General features: G+C 40.0%; 2 protein-coding genes across 4 annotated transcripts in view; one reads left to right on the top strand and one right to left on the bottom strand.

The window, feature by feature from the left end:
- LOC128254433 (diuretic hormone receptor) lies at window positions 1–12,508 on the top strand. The gene is given in 12 exon segments (XM_052983543.1): window positions 1–506; window positions 7,419–7,822; window positions 9,677–9,794; window positions 9,851–10,052; window positions 10,111–10,207; window positions 10,263–10,356; window positions 10,418–10,578; window positions 10,642–10,752; window positions 10,819–11,004; window positions 11,066–11,190; window positions 11,945–11,987; window positions 11,989–12,508. Coding segments are annotated over 11 exon segments (1,413 nt in total). The 5' UTR covers window positions 1–506; window positions 7,419–7,600; the 3' UTR covers window positions 12,043–12,508.
- Window positions 12,348–19,603, bottom strand: part of LOC128254431 (probable beta-hexosaminidase fdl) — a 20,525-nt gene continuing 13,269 nt past the window's right edge. For 2 of the 3 annotated variants that reach the window (XM_052983540.1, XM_052983538.1), the window contains exons 2-6: window positions 16,719–16,901; window positions 16,120–16,628; window positions 15,008–15,743; window positions 14,015–14,333; window positions 12,348–13,623 (exon numbers count right to left, since the gene is read on the bottom strand). In XM_052983540.1, the coding sequence (XP_052839500.1) occupies window positions 13,369–13,623; window positions 14,015–14,333; window positions 15,008–15,743; window positions 16,120–16,628; window positions 16,719–16,882 (1,983 nt within the window). In that variant the 5' untranslated portion in view covers window positions 16,883–16,901 and the 3' untranslated portion in view covers window positions 12,348–13,368. Of the gene's footprint in view, window positions 13,624–14,014; window positions 14,334–15,007; window positions 15,744–16,119; window positions 16,629–16,718; window positions 16,902–17,771; window positions 17,921–19,603 lie in introns of those variants that run through there. The other variant, XM_052983537.1, reaches the window with a different exon arrangement.

Raw genomic sequence — 19,603 nt, forward strand, 5'->3', positions numbered from 1 at the left:
TGTGCCTGTGTGGGTGTGTAGGTGTGCTTTTCCTCAAAGCTCGCATTTTCATCCGCCCCGTTGGCCGCAGTTTGGCGCTGTCAGTAGCCGCTTTTGGACGCGTGTGCCGCCGTCTCATCGCCGCGTCGTGTCACTTTGGACTACCCGTAATCTCGGCCCGGCTGATGCTCCTCCGATTATCTCGCCATCTCGCACAGAGCGCAGCATCCGAAAAAAAACACCACAAGCGCCGCAGGCTTAATTCCATTTATTCGACTTAAATTCGCTGTTATTCTGGTTATTCTTTCGATTCGGATTGGTGTTTTCGTGTTTTCGGGAAGTAGTTTCGGCGTCATCTAAAATTAAACGTGTTCTGAAGTTTATAAAATGTGTCATTCCGATCGTGCGTGCGTGTTAAGTAATGCAAACAAACAAATGATAATGATAAAAAGGCGATAAACGTTTAAAGCTCTGAACAAGAAAAGAGGTGCAAAAAAGCAAAAAGAATAACACCAAGGGAGTGAGAGGTGGGTCGCTAATTCGCGGATTCAGCAGTGAGGGGGAGCGTGAAACCCTGACCCCCAAAACGATCCAAAACATCCCAAAATATCCATTCCTCGGCCGGTGCATAATGAATTGGGCAAATACTGCTGTACAGCCGGGGCCATAAAAACATTCCGCAAAAGCGCCATGGGAGGCGCACTGGTTCCAAATCCACGCAACCATACCAAACCAAACCAAATCAGAACCCAAGTGGCGATGATCACTTAGCAGCTTGCTTCCATTAGCAAACAATGGAGAAGTCCGCAAATAGGCTTTAAAGTGAAGAATAAACGTCTGATTAGACTCAATGGCCGTCGGATTATCCGCTGCCAGCTTCACAAAAGGCGAAAACAAATTACCGTGGTGAAAGGGGGAGGGCCACGTGCACAGGGAACAATATACCATATATATTTTTTGATGATGCATAACAAAAACCAGAATTTACATAAACAACTTTTTTGATTTAATTGGCTAAATTGTGCTTTTGTTGGGCATGCTAAAATTGGGTTTCTTTTAAAGATTATTTAAAACATATATAGGTCGATCCTCTACTTATCCGTTTACTCAAAAAATATGTTCTCCACTAATATATATATTTTAACCATAAATCAACATTTTTGATTTATTCGGCCATTTTAAAATCAAAATTGGTTTTCTTTAAAAGAATTTTTATAAGACGATGCTGAACATAATCCATTTACTCAAAAAATGTGTTTTCCATATATATTTATACATTATAATCATTGCAGCTTAAAATAGAAATTAAGTCAAACCAACAACTTTTTGACTTCTATAAAAAATATATTTTAATCGATTGAAAATAATAATATTATTATTAATTAATAATTACAAAATTGCATTCAAAATAGTAAACTGCATTTGATTAATAAATATTTTAATGATAATGGTTGTTTTCTCTGTATATTATTATTTTATGTTTTTTTTTTTGCTAGTATAGCCTTTTTCTGATTTTATCGCATATATGCAAATGTTTGTGCTCCATTTGCATGTTTACGACTCGTTTTCCCGGATAAAGAGAACCTTGAGGTGCTTGGGGACACCACGTCCTGTTTGCTTCCTCCTATACAACATACCCACCCTCTGGCAACTCGTTCTCTGCATCCTGAACTAGGATTTTTTAATTAATTCCTATCCGGCAGGATGGGCACTGCATCCTCACTACATTGCAAAATTCTTCTCTTATGCATATTTCAGATCTGCACCAAACCCACGCCCACACGGCGTTGTTGCTATTGCTGTTGAGCAAAGATAAACAATTGTTATATTCACCTTTTATATTCGCTAGTTCCACTCGCACTCCCCGATTCATTAGGTCGCCTTCCCCAAAAGGTAAACAGGGAGTAAAAAAAACAGAGTGCGTTCGAGACAAAAGTTGTTTGCGACTCTCGAATATGAATTCTTAAGTAAATACGAAAATTTAATTATACTCGATTGTAAGACGGCGGAACAAGGGGGAAATGTAAGTGCGGGAAAACTTTTGGGGGATGGGCGAAAATTAGCAAATGGCTTTCGAGTGTAAGTGCGCCAATTTCAAGAGTCTTTTGTTCAATCTACTAACTCTAAATGCACTTTGCGTGTTTTTGGAACTGGCTGACTTTGTTCCATTGCCTTTCAAGTTCATGTTCCCCTTCCTATACAACTGTCAGACACCTCTACACATGAAGAAAAACATTATAAGTTAAGTACCATTTCGATTTTGATTGATTTTAGCTGTTTTGTTATCAAACGAAATCATTATCATAACAGAAGCTGTTTAAGGATCAGATTAATATAAGGTGAACGTTTTATTTCACTGAGTTTAAATACAATAAAAAAAATGTATCACAAAGAAAAAATAATCAAACATTTTTTTTTAACTATTATTTTGAACAAGTATACGTTAAAATGGTTTAATTTCTTAATGTTGTTCTTGCATTTAGCAAATTGTACTTCGATAGGATAAAGAGGACTTTATATCGATGAAAAACAATAGAAAAATAAACATCAGATTTTCTGACAATACTGTGCTACTTCGATGTGCAAATTATTTAGAGATTTCTGATATATTATTTATTTGTAATGTTGTTCTTTTTATATTTTATTCGGCTTAGCAGGAAATTAGAAATATAGAAATAAAGGAAATATGTCATTACGAAAGAAAAAGTAAAACATCAGGAAACATCCAAAGCTCTGACAACACTATGCTGCAATGTGCAAATTAAAGTCGATTATTCAGATATTTTTCTCTATGTTTCCCTCCTTAAATCCGCTGTTTGCACAGCGAACATTGCAGTTAGCTAATTGAATTTTCTCATACGTATTGATTGCTCCACCAGCAGCTGCTCGTAGTTTGCTCTTCGTGATGCTGCCTGCCAGTCCACCTGTATCTTTATCTGGTTCTATCTACCCCTTTTGCAGCCAGTGCCCCTGGCATTCCTGCCATAAAACAGATAAAACAAACTTTACATGAACTCATGAAATTTTAAATTTACATCATGTTTATGTATCTGGGCGCGTCCCTGAGTGGGCGGCATTATAACGCACGAGATTGTATGTGTATCTCTATGACTCCTGACTCCACCACTTTACCTGCCATGCAACAGGCAATAAAATGCCCGCAGCTCCGTTGCCCAAGTTGTACGAAAATTGCAAATGAAAAGGGAAATATTTTTGTTTTATTTTTATATATACTTTATTCAACTTTCTGTTTGGGTGTAGGTCATATAACAACTTTACGGCTACACAGCCCCGCGTCCTGCGAGTTCAAAGCATCTTGAGAAACTGTTATGCCGTTGTAAGCCAATAAAATTAGTAAGCATATGAAATGAAGTCGTCTGGCAACGCAGCGTATGCTTGATATTGTTCCTCGTTGCTTATACGGCATGTGCCCCATTCTGCTGGCTGTGTTTGGTTTCGTTTCAATTTTCTTTTAATTTGTAAACTTTTCCCATGTCCGTGTGCATGTGCGTGGGTGTTTGTAATTGTGGATGTGTGTTTTGCTTGGCCTTAGACTGCCTTGTTTCACGGGGTGATGGTCAAGAGGATAAGAATAACGGCGGATGACGATGCTCGGCTTATTTGTTTTCAGCGGGGCCAAAACCATAAATATCGATATGATAGCGCCTGAATGCGCCTGCCATTCATTCCATTGGGTTCGATTTAATTCGAGCGATGTGATGTGATACGATTCGATTCGTTTTGATTTGATTTGTCCGCCAGCTGACGCCGTCGCTGACTTCTGACTTCTCATTTCTACACGCTTCGCTGGGCGGGCTCGTTCATTCATAAAGCTTCTTTCCGCCTTCCTCCTTGCCCATAATTCTTATTACTGCTCGTGTTTTTCAGTACATTTTATTTACGTGGTTTTTATCACGCAGGCCAACTGTAATTAGGCATTGGCTTTGGGTCTTTTATTTGATATGAAGATAATATAGTTTTGCACTGAACGCAATTAATGTATTGCAACAATGTGTATATATAAACTTAAGTTTGAGTTATTTTGTCAATTTATATGATTTAAAATTTTTTACGATTTTTATTGGGATAAAAAATTAAATGTTTTTAATTTTCACTTTTGCGATTTTTCTGTGTTCTTTTATTATGCTAAAACATTTTTCCAAAATTCAGAGAAATGGTTAATAATTCAAACATAGATCTTATTTTTGTGTATATGGGTTGAATTTAATTTTTTCTTGTAAAATTTAAACACAATAGGAAATTTTTTGGTTCATGCTGTTCCTTTGATCTCGTGCACAACTTTATAACTGATTTAGTAAAAAATGTAATTTATTTGGAATTTTTTGAGTAAGAAAATGTCAAATTTTGTAAAAATTTGGTGACGTATAATTTGATTGCAGGTCCAAAGTCCCTCTTTACTGAATCACCGAAAACTTTTAATTATTCATGGTACTAGAAATAAGGAGGAAGTTCCTTGGAGTACGGTATTCTTGCAATTCCAATACCATGGTCGTTATTAATCGGTTGACTTTGCGCCTACCGCGCATGTTTCAGATTGCATGTCCGTCTTCGTTGGCTTTTCTATTGCCCACATGCCGATTGCCAATTAATTTTCATTTGTTTTGACACTCCATAAATCATCAGAGCAGCAGTAGAAAGAAAAACGAATGGGAGAGCAGTGTGCAGCAAATGGCCAGCGAATATTAGGCATACGCCCTGTTGCACCAGCGGCAAACACGACATGCCCACGATTTGGCTAAAACTGACTAGGCGGCATACTATTATTATTTACATTGGTCAAACAATTGAAACGTTTATTTGACTGCTGGGCGTCTAATTGTGGCGCATTTAAGGCCAGTTTAGTTGCCCCTCCATTGGCTCCAAATGACACGGATGTTGATTATTGCGATGATTATTTCGATGATCATCGTCATGATCATCATCATGGCGATAACCACAAGCACGCGCTAGTCCAAAAAATGCGCTTGTTTGCCAAGCCCATAAATAAATCGCTGCTTCTTTTTTGGATGGAGAGCTTAAGATTGTGGCATGACGACTTCGCTATGCCAGATGTTTGGCCGGAAAAGGGGAATGAGGTGGAAGAATATTTGGGATGGTGGAGGATGCGGCCATTTTCAGGATCCGCTTTCAATTTAATTGAATACTTACACAGGGAAACCATATTTGTTATTATATATATTTATTGTAATTTGATAACTAATCTTCTTGGCTAAGCACATTCCAATTTAAAAATTTCCCTTGTCAAAAATAGAAACCGGTATGTGGGTTTTCCTTTTTAAAAAGTCAAATAAGTGGGGCTGCTCATTTTATGATTTTTGGTTGACTTAAATTCTTTTAAGGTATAAAATAAAACGACAAATATGTGGGTGTTTTTGTTTAAAAAGGTTAAATGAGCCATTTTTGGCACACTTTATACTTGTACAGGATAAAATTGAAAGATACGATTTCCCGAGAGAGCGAGTAAAAAAAAAGGTTAAAGGAAACCACCCACTTTGAATTTCTTGGGCAAATTGTTTGGATAACAGGTGTTGCAGGTGAAGCTGGAATTTGCTACCCCGTGCCAGAAGATCAAAGTTGTTGCGGGGCTATTTATAGAGCATAATTAGCAGGTCGGACATGGCCAAGATGGCCCATTCAACTGAGCCCCCAGCCCTGACATTCGCAGATATGGCCAGAACATATGCAGGGCCCAAATGCCGGTGCTATCTCACTCCCCGAGTTGACATTGACAAAGCCCCTGCCCATCAGCTCAACTGGTTCCCGCACTTAAAGCGGTTAAAGCTTTGTGCGTGAGTCGTGTCGAGATGAGATGAAATGAGATGTGATGAGTCGGCGACCCGGGGAACAGCTCGCTGCCATGGTATTTGTTCATTAATAAATAACTTGACACTCTTTGTTTTAATCACGGCAATGAGGAGGAGATGGAGGGTCCCCGTTTATTCAGCAGGTATACAGCACGTTGCCAGGTGGAAACGCACATGCACCTGGCATACACATCTGTCACAGCCTCCCTTGCCACAATTAACAGATAAAGTTACGGCCGTCGTACTAGTTTAATTACTTTCTTGCCTAATTGTTCAATGTAATGGTTATGCGTGACTTGTAGTTTTTATATGTTCCATAGAGTTATTCACCCACATATCGTAAGGAACTCATAACTGCCAAAGTTTAAATTGACAGAACTTCTTACTTTGAATAAAAGCAAACTTTTTATAATTGACCAGGAGTCTTATGAACCTAATCAGTTTCATTTAAGTTAGTCTAAGTAAGGAATTTGCGAAAATAAGTACTTAGGTGAGGTAAAAGACACACAATTTATCAAGTAAAAAAGAACATATTTTAATTACATTTTTTTATAAATTAATCATTTTTAGATCAAAAGGTTCCTTTGAAGTTGCACTTAAATAAAAATATTTTGTATATAAAAAGAAACGTCATTATATCTTGCATATTGAATAAACATATTTCAAATGATATAAAAACGGCATATTTGCGGAAATTTAATTTAGTGGTATTAAGCTAATTTAATAACAAAAAACAATACAAATATTACAGTTCCTGAATACCTTACATAGTTTATTCTTAAGGTAAATGAAAATGTATTTTGGTAAAGTAAAATTTATCAACAAATTGTACCTAGGCACAAGTATCTTAAAAACCCAGTTCTCACCCGTGTGAATCGGAAAGTTTATCACTATTTTCGCAATCTCCATTATGACAGCTTACAGCAAACATTATCGAGCAACTAACATTATTGCAGCTAATGGGGATCTAATGGCTGGGCGACCCTGTAATTGATATGGGTGTGCGGCCAAAATATAATGACAGACGGTCCGGAACGATTTTCGTTTCGTGCGCCATATAAAGTGTTCAATTACGGAGTTTTTGAAGCGGAAAAATATTCCACCTCGTTCCTGCCCTTTCGGTTACCCATCAGAAACCCAGTATGCTGTCCATAAAGATTGTGCCGCAGTTATCTTCATTTAATCTGAGCCACTCCCCATAAAGAAGGCCAAGGCACGTGATTTTCTCATGTACTATTTGTACTACTACATAGAAGACGAAAACAACTCACCTTCGAAGAAATTAAGTGTTTTTCGGTTAATTATCTACTAGTTAGCAGGTGGATGTATATGGGATGCTTTAATTATTTTCGTCAATCAACACAACCCTTGAGTTTTGGCCTTCTCTATATTTTTATGAGTCATGGCAGCCGAAATATTTAACCAGCAAGCAAATAAAGTGTTTTATAATATATAGCATATCTATATGTCTATATGAGCCCACGGAGGCTGTTCTTGGGTTCTAACTTATGGGTTCTGGGCTCCATGGTTTGGTATCAGATTTTTTTCGGTGGCCGAGACTCTTTACTTAAACTGATAAAGAAATTTGTGTTTTTTGTTCTTTTTTGCACCCAGCCACACATGGTTTATTTGAGCAGATTCGTTTAATTGCGCATCGCACGGCGAAGAGAGAAAGTGCCCGTGGAGTGGCAGAGTTCAGGAGCGGAGACGCCTCGTTGACAGGTTCCTGCTGTCTTCTATATTGCACCATCGTCGCCCATCGCCCATCATCATCCGTGTGCTCCTGGTTTCCCCACATGGCCGACGACGATTTGCGGGCTCTGGTCGACAGCCTGGATGACGCCTCGCATGAGGACCTGGCCAAGGTCATCGCCAACTTCTCGCTGGACATGTTGCAGCGGGCCAGCGCCCTAATTGGCGCCCAGCAGCAGCCGCACAGTGGGGCGCTGCTCCACAACCGCACGCAGCAGTGCCAGGAGCAGGCGGACCTGGAGGCACTAACAGCTGGCGGCAAGCGGGTGAGTCCTGTGTGGCCGGGGCTTAATCCCTCTGAAAAGGCATAAACTCCCAAGTGCTTCACTTATTTTAACAATATGTATTACTAATTGGCATCTATGCAATTTAATGCCCCACTAAGCCGTAAAGAATCTATAAGATGTTCCAGATGATTGACTACAGTTACACACTTTTAAATGCGTTTAGAAATGTGTAATATTAACTCAACGATTCTATTAGCATTTATGTGTATTACTAATTGGCAATCGCAATGTATGTCAATCCGCCTGCTCAGTAATTAAATGAATCTATAAGATGTTCAAGCTGATTGACTTTATCCATTTTAAAATGCAACTTGAAATGTGTAAATATATTTAAACGATTCAATTAGCAGATAATTATTATTATTAATTGAAAACTCTATCCTTCTAAAGAGGCACAAACTCCCAAGTGCTATACATTTTACCAAAACGTATTTAAATTTAATATATATATACAGTTTATAAACTTACAAAAAAACATGTAACCTCTTTTTTATATATTTAGATTCTGGAAGTAATTAGAACTGACACGAAATTATAACTTTCCATCATAATTCTTTATAGGAATAACGGGAATCTTAATGTTTACATCCATTCATCATTTTCAATTGAATAATAAACATTTTTTATGGCAATCAAAATAAGAAACGAGCCAATTTATAAATATTCTTTAATTAGCCATTGTTTTGAGAACGAATATGTTTCCCAATTAATCGCAATCGCTAATTGATCCATCTCGTTCCTCTAACTAATTGCCTTCAATACATCCGCCTGTCAATCTCTAGGGTTTTAAAATCCACAACATGCAAGCACTGGCGACTGAACTGCTGATAGCTTTCAGACTAATTTTTTTGAAAATATTTAAGCTGCATTTTATTTCCGGAAAATGCAGCACAAATTTATTTATGTATTCCTCTTGGCTGTAAACATTAGTAAACCCAAGGCAACCCACTTGAGACTGCATTCTGGCGTTTTTGTTTACCTTGAATGCATGATCAAATTAAGGAGGCACAGAAATTCAAGGGCGTTATTCGTTGGAACTGTCATAGCGTATGCCTCATGACTGTGACCAAATGAAGAGCCTAATAAACGTGAATAAGAAGTGCAAAGACAAATATTGCCGGAGTTCCCAGTCGTGTTTGGCTTATTCGTTGACAGCTCATTTTGTCGCGTGGCTAAGTCCGATCGCATTAGCTGTCACAAAAGCTTTAGCTTATCAGTAGAAGCCATAAAATAATTGACAATTTTGAAGAAAGATTTCATCGAGTCTCGGGTTTTCGCCGTCACCTGATAAGGCCAATAAAAATATCAATGGAAGTTCTTTTTATAACACTGCCCTCACCTGCCACGATTAATTTGGCGGTACGAACTAGACTGGGTAAACAATCGCCGCCCGGTCGTATACTTAACATTACTATATACTTTGTATATCCGTCTGTACGAAATTGTTTAGCACGCCATTGCAAATATATAAATAAAGCAGTGGCTTTTTTCTTTGGGTATACACTGTGTATGTGTATAAATTTTGGAAACTCAATTGATTAAAAGAAAATCTTGTATATGAACATTTATACATCATGCGTCACAGCTATAAAAGTACAGGACCAGAGGAGTAGGCATCAAGATATTGTGCCAGTTTTGGCCCATAAATCTCATGTACTCTGATTTAATGGTTTTTTGAGTTAGGTCAGTTTCGTTTAAAGAGCGCAGCCAAAAAGGGAAACTTAATTACTGTGCGGCACATCAGAATTAAATCGTTAACAATGTTTACCTAACTATGTTTTCTTAGCCAATCCTTGTGTATTCGTAACCCGAAATGGTCTGTTGTTTTTACAGATTTTACAATGCCCCAGTTCGTTCGATTCGGTGCTGTGTTGGCCCCGCACAAATGCCGGCAGCCTGGCTGTTTTACCCTGTTTCGAGGAATTCAAGGGCGTGCACTACGACACCACAGGTGGGTATCTAATATTTTATATATAAATATATAATAATGTTCTTTTGTAAGCTTAGAAAACGCCACACGCTTTTGTTTCGCAAATGGCACCTGGGATCGCTATTCGGACTATGATCGCTGTCACCAGAACTCGGGTTCCATACCCGTAGTGCCGGATTTTTCACCCAATGTCGATCTGCCGGCCATAATATATACCTGTGGCTATTTCCTAAGCTTTGCCACTTTGGTGGTGGCCCTCATCATATTCCTCAGCTTTAAGTGGGTTTAAGTCCTTAACATTTTAAATGCTTTAATTAACTAATTGTTAATTTTATAGAGATCTGCGTTGTCTGCGAAACACCATTCATGCGAATCTATTCGTAGCCTATTCCACCTCAGCCCTCCTGTGGATTCTCACCTTGTTTCTACAAGTGGTATGTCCAATAAAAGCATATTTCATTCCTTTCCGTAATTTAATCATTTGCTCAGATAACCACAGAGTCTAGTCAGGCTGGCTGCATAACGCTGGTCATCATGTATCAATACTTTTACCTAACCAACTTTTTCTGGATGTTTGTGGAGGGTGAGTTCAAAGGCGGTTTGTCCGTTGAATTGATTTTTTTTATCTTTCGCTTTTTATAAAGGCCTCTATCTGTACACGTTGGTGGTGCAAACGTTTTCCAGCGATAACATTAGCTTTATAACCTACGCCCTGATAGGCTGGGGCTGTCCAGCCATATGCATTTTGGTGTGGTCCATTGCCAAGACATTTGCCCCACATCTCGAGAATGAGCATTTCAATGGGGTAGGCCACATATTCTATTTACTATTCTATACCTACTCTAAATAGTTTTGTGATTTTTTTAAGCTGGAAATTGAGTGCGCATGGATGCGTGAATCTCATATTGACTGGATTTTTAAGGGACCCGCCTCATTGGCCTTGCTTGTTAATTTAGTATTTCTCATACGCATCATGTGGGTGAGTCTACCAAGTACGATTTTTAGCCTGGCTAAGTTGATAATTTGTGTTTTTTTCATTTACCAGGTACTCATCACTAAATTGCGTTCTGCGCATACGCTGGAAACGCGACAGTATTATAAGGCCTCGAAGGCGCTACTGGTGCTGATACCTCTGTTCGGGATCACCTATCTGGTGGTGCTCACTGGCCCGGAACAGGGAATCAGTCGTAATCTCTTCGAGGCCATAAGAGCCTTCCTCCTCAGCACGCAGGTTTGATTGGCCCTACTTGTTCAACCTTGACCATTAATTCATCCAAAATACTCTCTCTTAGGGTTTCTTTGTGGCTCTGTTCTACTGTTTCCTAAACTCAGAGGTGCGCCAAACGCTGAGGCATCGATTTACGCGGTGGCGCGAGAGCAGGAACATCCACCGGAACAGCTCCATCAAGAATCGCAGGTGGGCTTACCAATTGGGAATCAATCATCGATGGCTGCATCTGCACTCATTTAGCATTCTAACGCATTGTTGTTGTTGGACAATATATTAACCCGGCTCCTGACATATTGGCTTTACACTTTGCACTTTTGCTGCTATTTAAGTTGTTTGCTGTTGTTGTTGTCGTCGTTCGCTGTTGTTGTCATTTAACCAATTAAAATTTCCATTTCAGGCATCGCGCCTCAAAAGACTACTCGCTGAGATCGCGAACCGAAAGTCTACGGTGCGTATACGCAATGCTCATGTATATGCTTAACTCCTCTTTCAAAACGCCTACTCCACAAACTAAATTGCACTCGCTTCGCTTAAAGTACTAACACAGTTTCCTATCAAAAAACCTAATTTGTATATGTTTTCTGCATGATTGTCTTCGATATCTCTTATTTGTTCTTAATTATTTATTTCCGTATCATTCTGATTTGGGTTTCCCCTCTTTTTTTCCGTTTATCGTTTCTTGTAGACTGACATCAACAAGTCCAGTGCCCACCGGACACTATGAATGAACAGTGCACACAAATATGTATACGACACAGAGATTTTCCAAACACACATGTAGAGCATATCGTTTTGTCATTAAGTATTGCATGATAGTTTACTATACACTATACACCCTAGGCGCTCGGATTAAAGTATTATATTTTTTAAAAACCAACACCCAGATTCTTTACCTTTCCTTTGTCCTTGTTACTTGTTACTAATCACAATTGATTTTCAGCACGGAGGAATGCGTGATCTGCCTCCGTCCTTCGCCACACAGCGCGATTGGGATCTCTGCAACGCTACCACAGCATCGATATCACAGATTTTGTTTAGGCCTTTTGTTCTTAAGGGGCATCTATAAAGTCCACATTGTCCGAAAAGTATACACTCGGTGTCTTGGTTGGGATTTATTCAATTGAACCCGCAAGACGCATAAAAAAGCTGCTGCTTCAGAAAGAACGAAGGGCTTTTGTCCTCAGCTGGAAATAAAAAAACCTTGAAGTGTGATGAAATCAACCAGAGTCCTCCAAACTCACCAGTAAAGCAGCAGCTAGTGACTGGCATTTCCTCATTAACTCTTTGCTTAAGTTTCTGTACTAAGAAATATAAAAGCTATGCCCACAAAGAAAGAGATCATGTTTAGACTGGACTTGTAGTTTATTTTCGAGAGTGACTTGGAGTTACAGCAGAAATGGTTAAACTAATGTAGGTTCAGGATTCAGGTTTTACGTTTTCTGATATTTTGTTGCAAAATCTTAAGTACGAAAACAAGTTGCTTACACAAGGATCTTATCAATCATTCCAAATATTAAACAAAACAAAACTGTGAATACCCCATTAATTTCCCCCCCCCCTTTTTTTAGTGTACATTCTGAATTAGCTACTAATTAACTAGTCGAGTGTGCCAATGCGTGCAAAAATTGTTCGTAACGATTTATTGTTAATGTTAATTCTAAGTTTTACTCATTAAGCAGTTTCTGTTTTTCTTTCTGATTCTTAAGGTCACATTGTTTATATCACTGAAAATGTAATTTAACGTATTTTAACTTAAGGCAACGCGAAATTAAAAGGAAACTAAACGAAATGAAATGAATAGAAAAGTTAAAGAAAAGTAAAAGATCATTTAATGTCACCTTAAACTTAATAATTAATATTCTGCGAATAAAGCTTTTAAAAATATCAAAAAGTTGTAATTTTTCAATCGTGATTTATCATCTAAGGCTACTTATTAATGTGTATATATATCATAGGCCTATGTCTGTGTATGTGAATTGATGCGTATGAAATCTACAACTAAGTCTATGAACTCTAATGTTCAACGTCACCTGCATGTCAACCTCAACTTGATTCCCTACCAGGTCATTTCTGGCCACATCCCACCATCCACCATCCTGTTCTGTTGCAACTGCAATGCTTATGTGCGCTATAATTCGAAATGGATTGTACTAGTAATGGGTGTGTGTTTATGTTTATGCTTCTTCTATAATAACGAAATTCGAGTCATGGTTTATGCCAGAAACCATTTTAAACAGTCGTCTGCTTCCCTGCAAAACGAAGCCTAGGTATCCGTATAAAATAACAATTAGACTATCAACTAACTAACGGGAGGGGTCGCGGGTTGGGATCATAGGAGGTTACTTTTACTTCTTAGAGGTAATATCAAATGCATTCCCCCGGATTCTGGGCACAGTATTTGGGAAACAGGGCTTCGGCCCGGATTCCCAGCTCGACGAGGCGATTCCGGAACAGCGAGATCCTGCGGAACACATCTGGCGGCACTATGTCCATGTCGTGATCATCGCTGGGATCGCTCCAAAGCCGCTCGGCCAGCGCGGCTGAACGCGGCCACAGCCGATTGTCCAGCTGGTTCTCGTCCACCTGCTCGGTCCACATGCACACCTCACCACCCAGCACCTAAAAAATATTGCAAAAGGGATTATTAATTAAAATATGACAATTTGGTTTTGAGTTGAAACCAGGGAACGTAAATAAGGTTATTTGATTTTATCTATTTGTTCAAAAATTTGTAGGCAAGAGCAAATAGTGTTATTTGTTATCCAAAATCGCTTCAATAAATATATATAGTTTGAGTAAAAACAGTATTTTTTTTAGTTTAATAGTAAGAACAATAAAGGCTTTTTAAATTAAAAGTCTCAAAATAGTCTTATGGACCCTGGTTGTAAAAATAAAATTTAATGCTGAACAAACTGTCATTTTAAAACTCGTATTACGGATTGTTTGGTTGGTTATTTAGAGGGATCATCTCAAAATGTCAAGTAAGTATGACAAATATAACAATTCTCACCTGCTTCCTGCGCTTCTTGTCCAAGCGCATCCGCTCCCACGGCCGGTGCTTGTAGACGTTCTGCCAGGTGCGGTACGGGGCGCAGGCCGCGTCCCCGGTGGCCCGCCAACTGCCGAAGCCGCAGTCCAGATACCAGGCGTCCACGTGCGAGAAGATCACGTTGTAGCCGTTGTCCAGGAGATCGTAGTTCTCCTGCCAGGTGCTGCCACCCCAAACCTGCACGGCGAATTGACTGTTTGGAAGACACTTGGTGTTGGTGAGGGCGCTCGACCAGACGGCCACGTACTTGGGCGCCACGCCATTGTTGGCCAGCTTAAGTCTGCGGGATAAAACATATAATAAATATTCAGTTGTTTGCACGACCTTAAATTTGCGGATTAGAGATTTGCATGAATTGACAAGCTAGTAAATTTAAAAAAATATAAAGTGATAGAAAGCTAACTCAAAATTTATGAGTTATGGTTTCTTGTTTTACTTGATATAAACAAGTCATTGAAAACAGAGTTTAAATTAAAGAGATTTAGTAACATTCCGAGATATTTTGAGTGTATCCCCAATAATAGTGAAAAATTTCTTTTATTAAAGAAATCCCTATGAAGAAATACAATTTAAGTTTCACTTGCCACTCGTTTTTTTTAATTTTAAACCAAAAAGATAACGTAAATAATTGGACTCTGCTTTAAATGCCCCCCATAAACATGCGTTCGATAAAATTAAAATTTAGTAGCATAGTCAAAAACCATATTCACAATATAAATATTTTACAGGTTTTCCTTTCTTGACTTCCATTCCTTAGGGATCACTAAAAGATTTCGAAGTAATTTGATTCCCAATCAATTGTAAGTGTAACCCTTTGGTATCCTTTGTTTATAGTCATAAAGTATACAACATTTTAAAAACTTGTTTGAGTGAGTGCACACTTTTGAAGTTAACTAATAAGTGTGCACTTTAAATTACATATTTGTAGGGCTCTAATTGGGACTGGCTGCTCACCTGGCCATCGCCTGCAGCATAAAATCGCACCACAGGCCGCGCAGATCCGTGTCGTTGAAGTACTGCGCCCAGCAGTCTAGATTCACCTCGTCGCCTCCCAGGTGGAAGAAGTCCGTGGGGCCCGTGTGTTGCAGCAGCTCCTCGTAGAGGCGCTGCAGAATGAGGTAGGTGTGGTTGTTCTTCGGATTCAGCTGGCCGCAGGGCGGCTCGCCGCAGTAGAAGCTCCAGGGCTGCTGGTTGATGCACATGGCCAGCTCGCCCATGCCGCGCTTGGGCCCCCAATCCCAGCCGTTGCCCGCATGGGCCGGCGCATCGATCTCGGTGATGACCTGGACGCCATAGATCTTGGCGAACTCGGCCACCTCGCGCACATCCAGCTCCGTGTACGTCTCGCTCTCCGAGTAGGCTCCATGCTCGGCCAGCTCCGGATAGTAGCGCGAAATGTAGGGGAAACTCTGCGCGTCCGTCAGGTGCCAGTGGAATCGGTTCAGCTTGGCCAGGCCCATGCCCACTATCGTCCGCTTGATGGCCTCCACCGAGAAAAAGTGCCGAGAGGTGTCCAGCATCAGGCCGCGGTACCGGAACTTGGGCGCGTCCTTCACCTTGCTGTTGGCGTACGTGTGCAGCAGGCGGTCCTCGTCGTCGAACCAGATTAGCTGCTGCAGCGTGGACAGTCCGTGGCGTGCTCCGAAGTACGAGTTCGCAGTGATCTCCACTTGCAGACGGTGTCCATCGGCTGCTTAACGAGTAGAACAAATTTAAATTGTATTTTTTAAGTGGTGCACTAGTGCCCTGCATGAGTATTCTCGAAGCGTATATGACTCCCCCTTCACCAAAGCAGTTAAAAAAATCGAAATTATTTTGCTTTAAGTAATTTAAAATTGTAGCTTTTATTTATAAAAGCGCTGATATTACGTAAACTGGTATCCTTGATGGACCGCGATTTCGTAAGAATTTGTAAGTCTGAGAGATCATGAAAAATTTTTGTATGGCTAGAATAAATATTTGACATGAGCTTTGAATTGATTTATTTGTTGTTGTGAGCTAGCTTCTATCTGTATTTAAACTCAATTCGTGCAGGGCTGTAGGATGCACAAGCGTAGATTACTCACTATTGGAGGTAACCTGATAGGTCTCATCGTTGTCCAGGCTAAAGTTGAGGTCTCCGGACTTGTGCACGCTGATCTTGACCTGCACGCTGGTCAGATCTCCAGCCTGCTTCACGCCAAAGGTGGCTCCGAAGAGCGTGGCGGCGGGTTCCTCATCCGCATGACGACGAGCCTTCGATGAAGATTCGCTGACCGTTGGCTCCGATGAGCTGGCCACGTAGTCAAGCCGTTGGATTTGCCGCAGATCCTTGAGGAACCAGTCGAAGGCCAGCTGCAGCTGCTTGCGCACCTCCCGATGCGACGTGTCCACCTGGAGCTGGACATCCTCCACGGAGAAGCTGTGCGTTTGCGAGCTGAGCACAAACTTGTGGGTGGGATGCGGCCAAATGTTGATGTCCCCGCACGTCATCGAGCAGCTGATGAAGGAGACCCGCTTGGCTGACTTGCCATGGTGGCCCACCCGCATGCATCGCTCATTCTCGCACTTGTAAGTCCAGGACTTCTCGACGGGTCTGCAAATACGAAGAGTGATTAGTGATTAGTCGGTCCGATCATTCATTCACAGCTCCAGCTGATTGGCATGTGGCTGTGCCAGCACTCACATGGGAAAGGCATTGGCATCGCGGTGGCTGTGGGGGCGTTCCAGCGCCTCGTTGTAAGCCTGTGCCTTGGTGGCTCCTTGGTTCCAGTAGAGCACCGTCAGGATGAATATGGCGCCGGAGAGCAGCACCAGAAGAGCTCTGCGCAGCGACACAGCCAAGGACATCTTATAGAGATAACGTAGGCTGCAAAGAAGAGAAGGGTGTTTAGTTAAAAATACTATTATGTAGCTGCTAAATTTCATTACATTAAAGATATACAGCTGCAGCCAACATAAAAGTAGTGGGAAAGAAAACACACCTTTAAGGCATAGGACAACTTTTCTTTCAATTTTTCGTAGTGCTTATAAGCCAATAAATTAAATGAGGCTTAAAAATCCCATAATACTGTTTTAGTTTTTTAATAAAATTTAAAAATGGTCATAATTCCTGTAAAAGATATTTTCATTAAACTTTAGTACACTTATTATAACAAAACAAAAATAAACATAAATCGTCGTTTAATTTGTGTTGGAATAAAAATGTTTATTATATTTTCGCTACTTAAAAACTACTATTATTTTGACCGCAACTGCATAAAATATTTTGCCTTAAACTTAATTTTACTAATAACTTTAACGCTTTCATTGATGGTAGTCTTTAAGTAATAGGGAGTGCCAACACATTTAAATATCTCATAGAAAGCCTTATTTGTATTTTAAAATAATAAAGGCCCATTTAATAATATTTTTCCAGTTTCCTCAACATCATCTGGCTGTTGGCCACTTGCTGTCAACTGGTTCAAAGAACTGAGACAGTTAAGCAACAATGCACAATAGCAGGTTGTGTGGCAAGAAAACTTGCCTCCACGAGAGAGACCCTCCCTTAATCGGGCCATGTCATGGGGACAGGACACATCGAACTTTAATCAATGCTCGCGACTTGGGCTTGACGGGCGATAAAATCAAAGGAAACCGGAGGAGTCGAGGTCCGCCACATGCCATTTAGTGGCAATTGTTTGTCCTCGGCGACCGCGATGTCCTCACGCTTGTACAAACGCACACATGGCACATTTACCTTCGCCGCACGCAAGAAAATTGGGTTTCCACTGGCGCCTGGCTAACAACATAATGAGAAATCGAAGACAGTATCATATACAAACAATTGCGGCCTCTCATCTATGTCCCATAGTATATTGAAAAATTTTAATTTGTTATTTGTTTGAATTTTAAGGATTGCTTCCTTTAATCAAACGTCGGAATCAGAACTTGGAAGTGAAGGTAATTTTGATGGGAGAAAAGCAAATCACTTTTCAAATACCAATATTTACTTAAACCTTACCCTTACTCCCCTTCTTATTGGGTGTTTTGTTTAGCAAGTTAAGCCTGAGTGACAACCCTTAACACTATATTTTGGTTATCCCCATCCCTTATCATACTTAAAACGAAACCTATTATTTAATGTTCTATGCTTCCCTATCGATTTCAAATTAAATTACTTAACAAATGAGTGGAGAGGACAACCCAAATGTGATTTTATATATTTTTCAGGGCGGGCACTTTTAAACTTTGCATAGACGAGCAGAATGGGAACGAGACCTTGCCACCAATGGAGAATGGTACCTGGTGCCAGGTATCGTGTCGCTTTCCCTCATGAATTTCGGTGGGGAGTGGGCGGCACACACCTGTAATGCAGTGGCAGTGGCAAAAACGGCAAGGACCTGCAACCTTTGCGTGTGACTCCAACAATCGAAGCTGGCATGGGTGAGACCTTAAAATTTTCATTACGCTTCTCGTGGAAATATGAAATACTTTCGCAGGTCATGCAACCAACACAGTTTCACAGGTGATTTCTCCATTTTTCCAGTTGCCACTGGCAACGGAGGAGTTTGAAAATGGCAGCATGGCATCATGGCAGCTGGTGCTTCAATGCAATGGAGGTGCTCTTACTTGTGGCCTGGTCCCATCATTACCTTGATGGTCGTGCATAATAAATCAACAGGCATGCATAATTAATGCCGCCAATGCTTGAAAAAAGAACAAGCAGCGCGGTGGGGCAGCAAGAAAGGATTGCTTGAATGTGGCAGCCTCATTAGTTTCTTCATACGCAGCACACACAAATGAATGTCAAAAATATTTACAGAAAGTGTGGCATACATTTCAGCGTTGTTGGTGACCCATAAAGCACTGATAAAGGAAAGTAAGTTTGAAAGTGGTAAGCTTTGAATAAAAAAATTAGGAATACAAAAAAGCTTTATGTGATCTTGATTTAAAAGTACCATACAAAGTTAATTAGAATTTAAAATAAAAAATCTAGAATGTAATAAGTGTGAAGCCCCCAAGTGATCTTGATTTATTATTTTTGTACTTCTTTCTTTGGAAATGATACTATTTCTGTAGTAGAGCTGATATAAAATACAATTTCTAAGTATAGACAAATGTAGCTACTAAGCTGAAGTAATTTAGATTTAGATACAATTAAAAAAAAAAAAATAAACTTATAATTGCAGTCAAACTTAAAGAGTTTACATTGTAATTTTTGTATATTTTATATTGTTAATATTAATAATAAGAAAATTGTATATTAACATTTTTAAAATTTTTTATGTGCTAGCCTCTAACTAACTCCTATAGGTTACATTCTCAAAAACATATTTGATTATTTACGGTTCCTGTTTTGTATTAAGGCCATTCATTGTTTGCTCTCTTAATTGACTGTTTTTGGCCACTATTAGATTCGGTTGCCTCGGCTGCTTACCCGCAACGCGTGCGCAGAGCGGCGCTCGAAAGTGACCAGAAGCGCCCGAAACTATCCATCATCAGTGGGCCGTCCGGTGGGTGGGTGTGGGTGTCGGTGGTGGCTGCCACAACCCCCACATGCCCCCAAAACAGCGAGACGCTCTAATGAGT

Source organism: Drosophila gunungcola (assembly GCF_025200985.1).
Source record: "Drosophila gunungcola strain Sukarami chromosome 2R unlocalized genomic scaffold, Dgunungcola_SK_2 000004F, whole genome shotgun sequence".
In the NCBI taxonomy this organism is placed as follows: Eukaryota; Metazoa; Arthropoda; class Insecta; order Diptera; family Drosophilidae; genus Drosophila; species Drosophila gunungcola.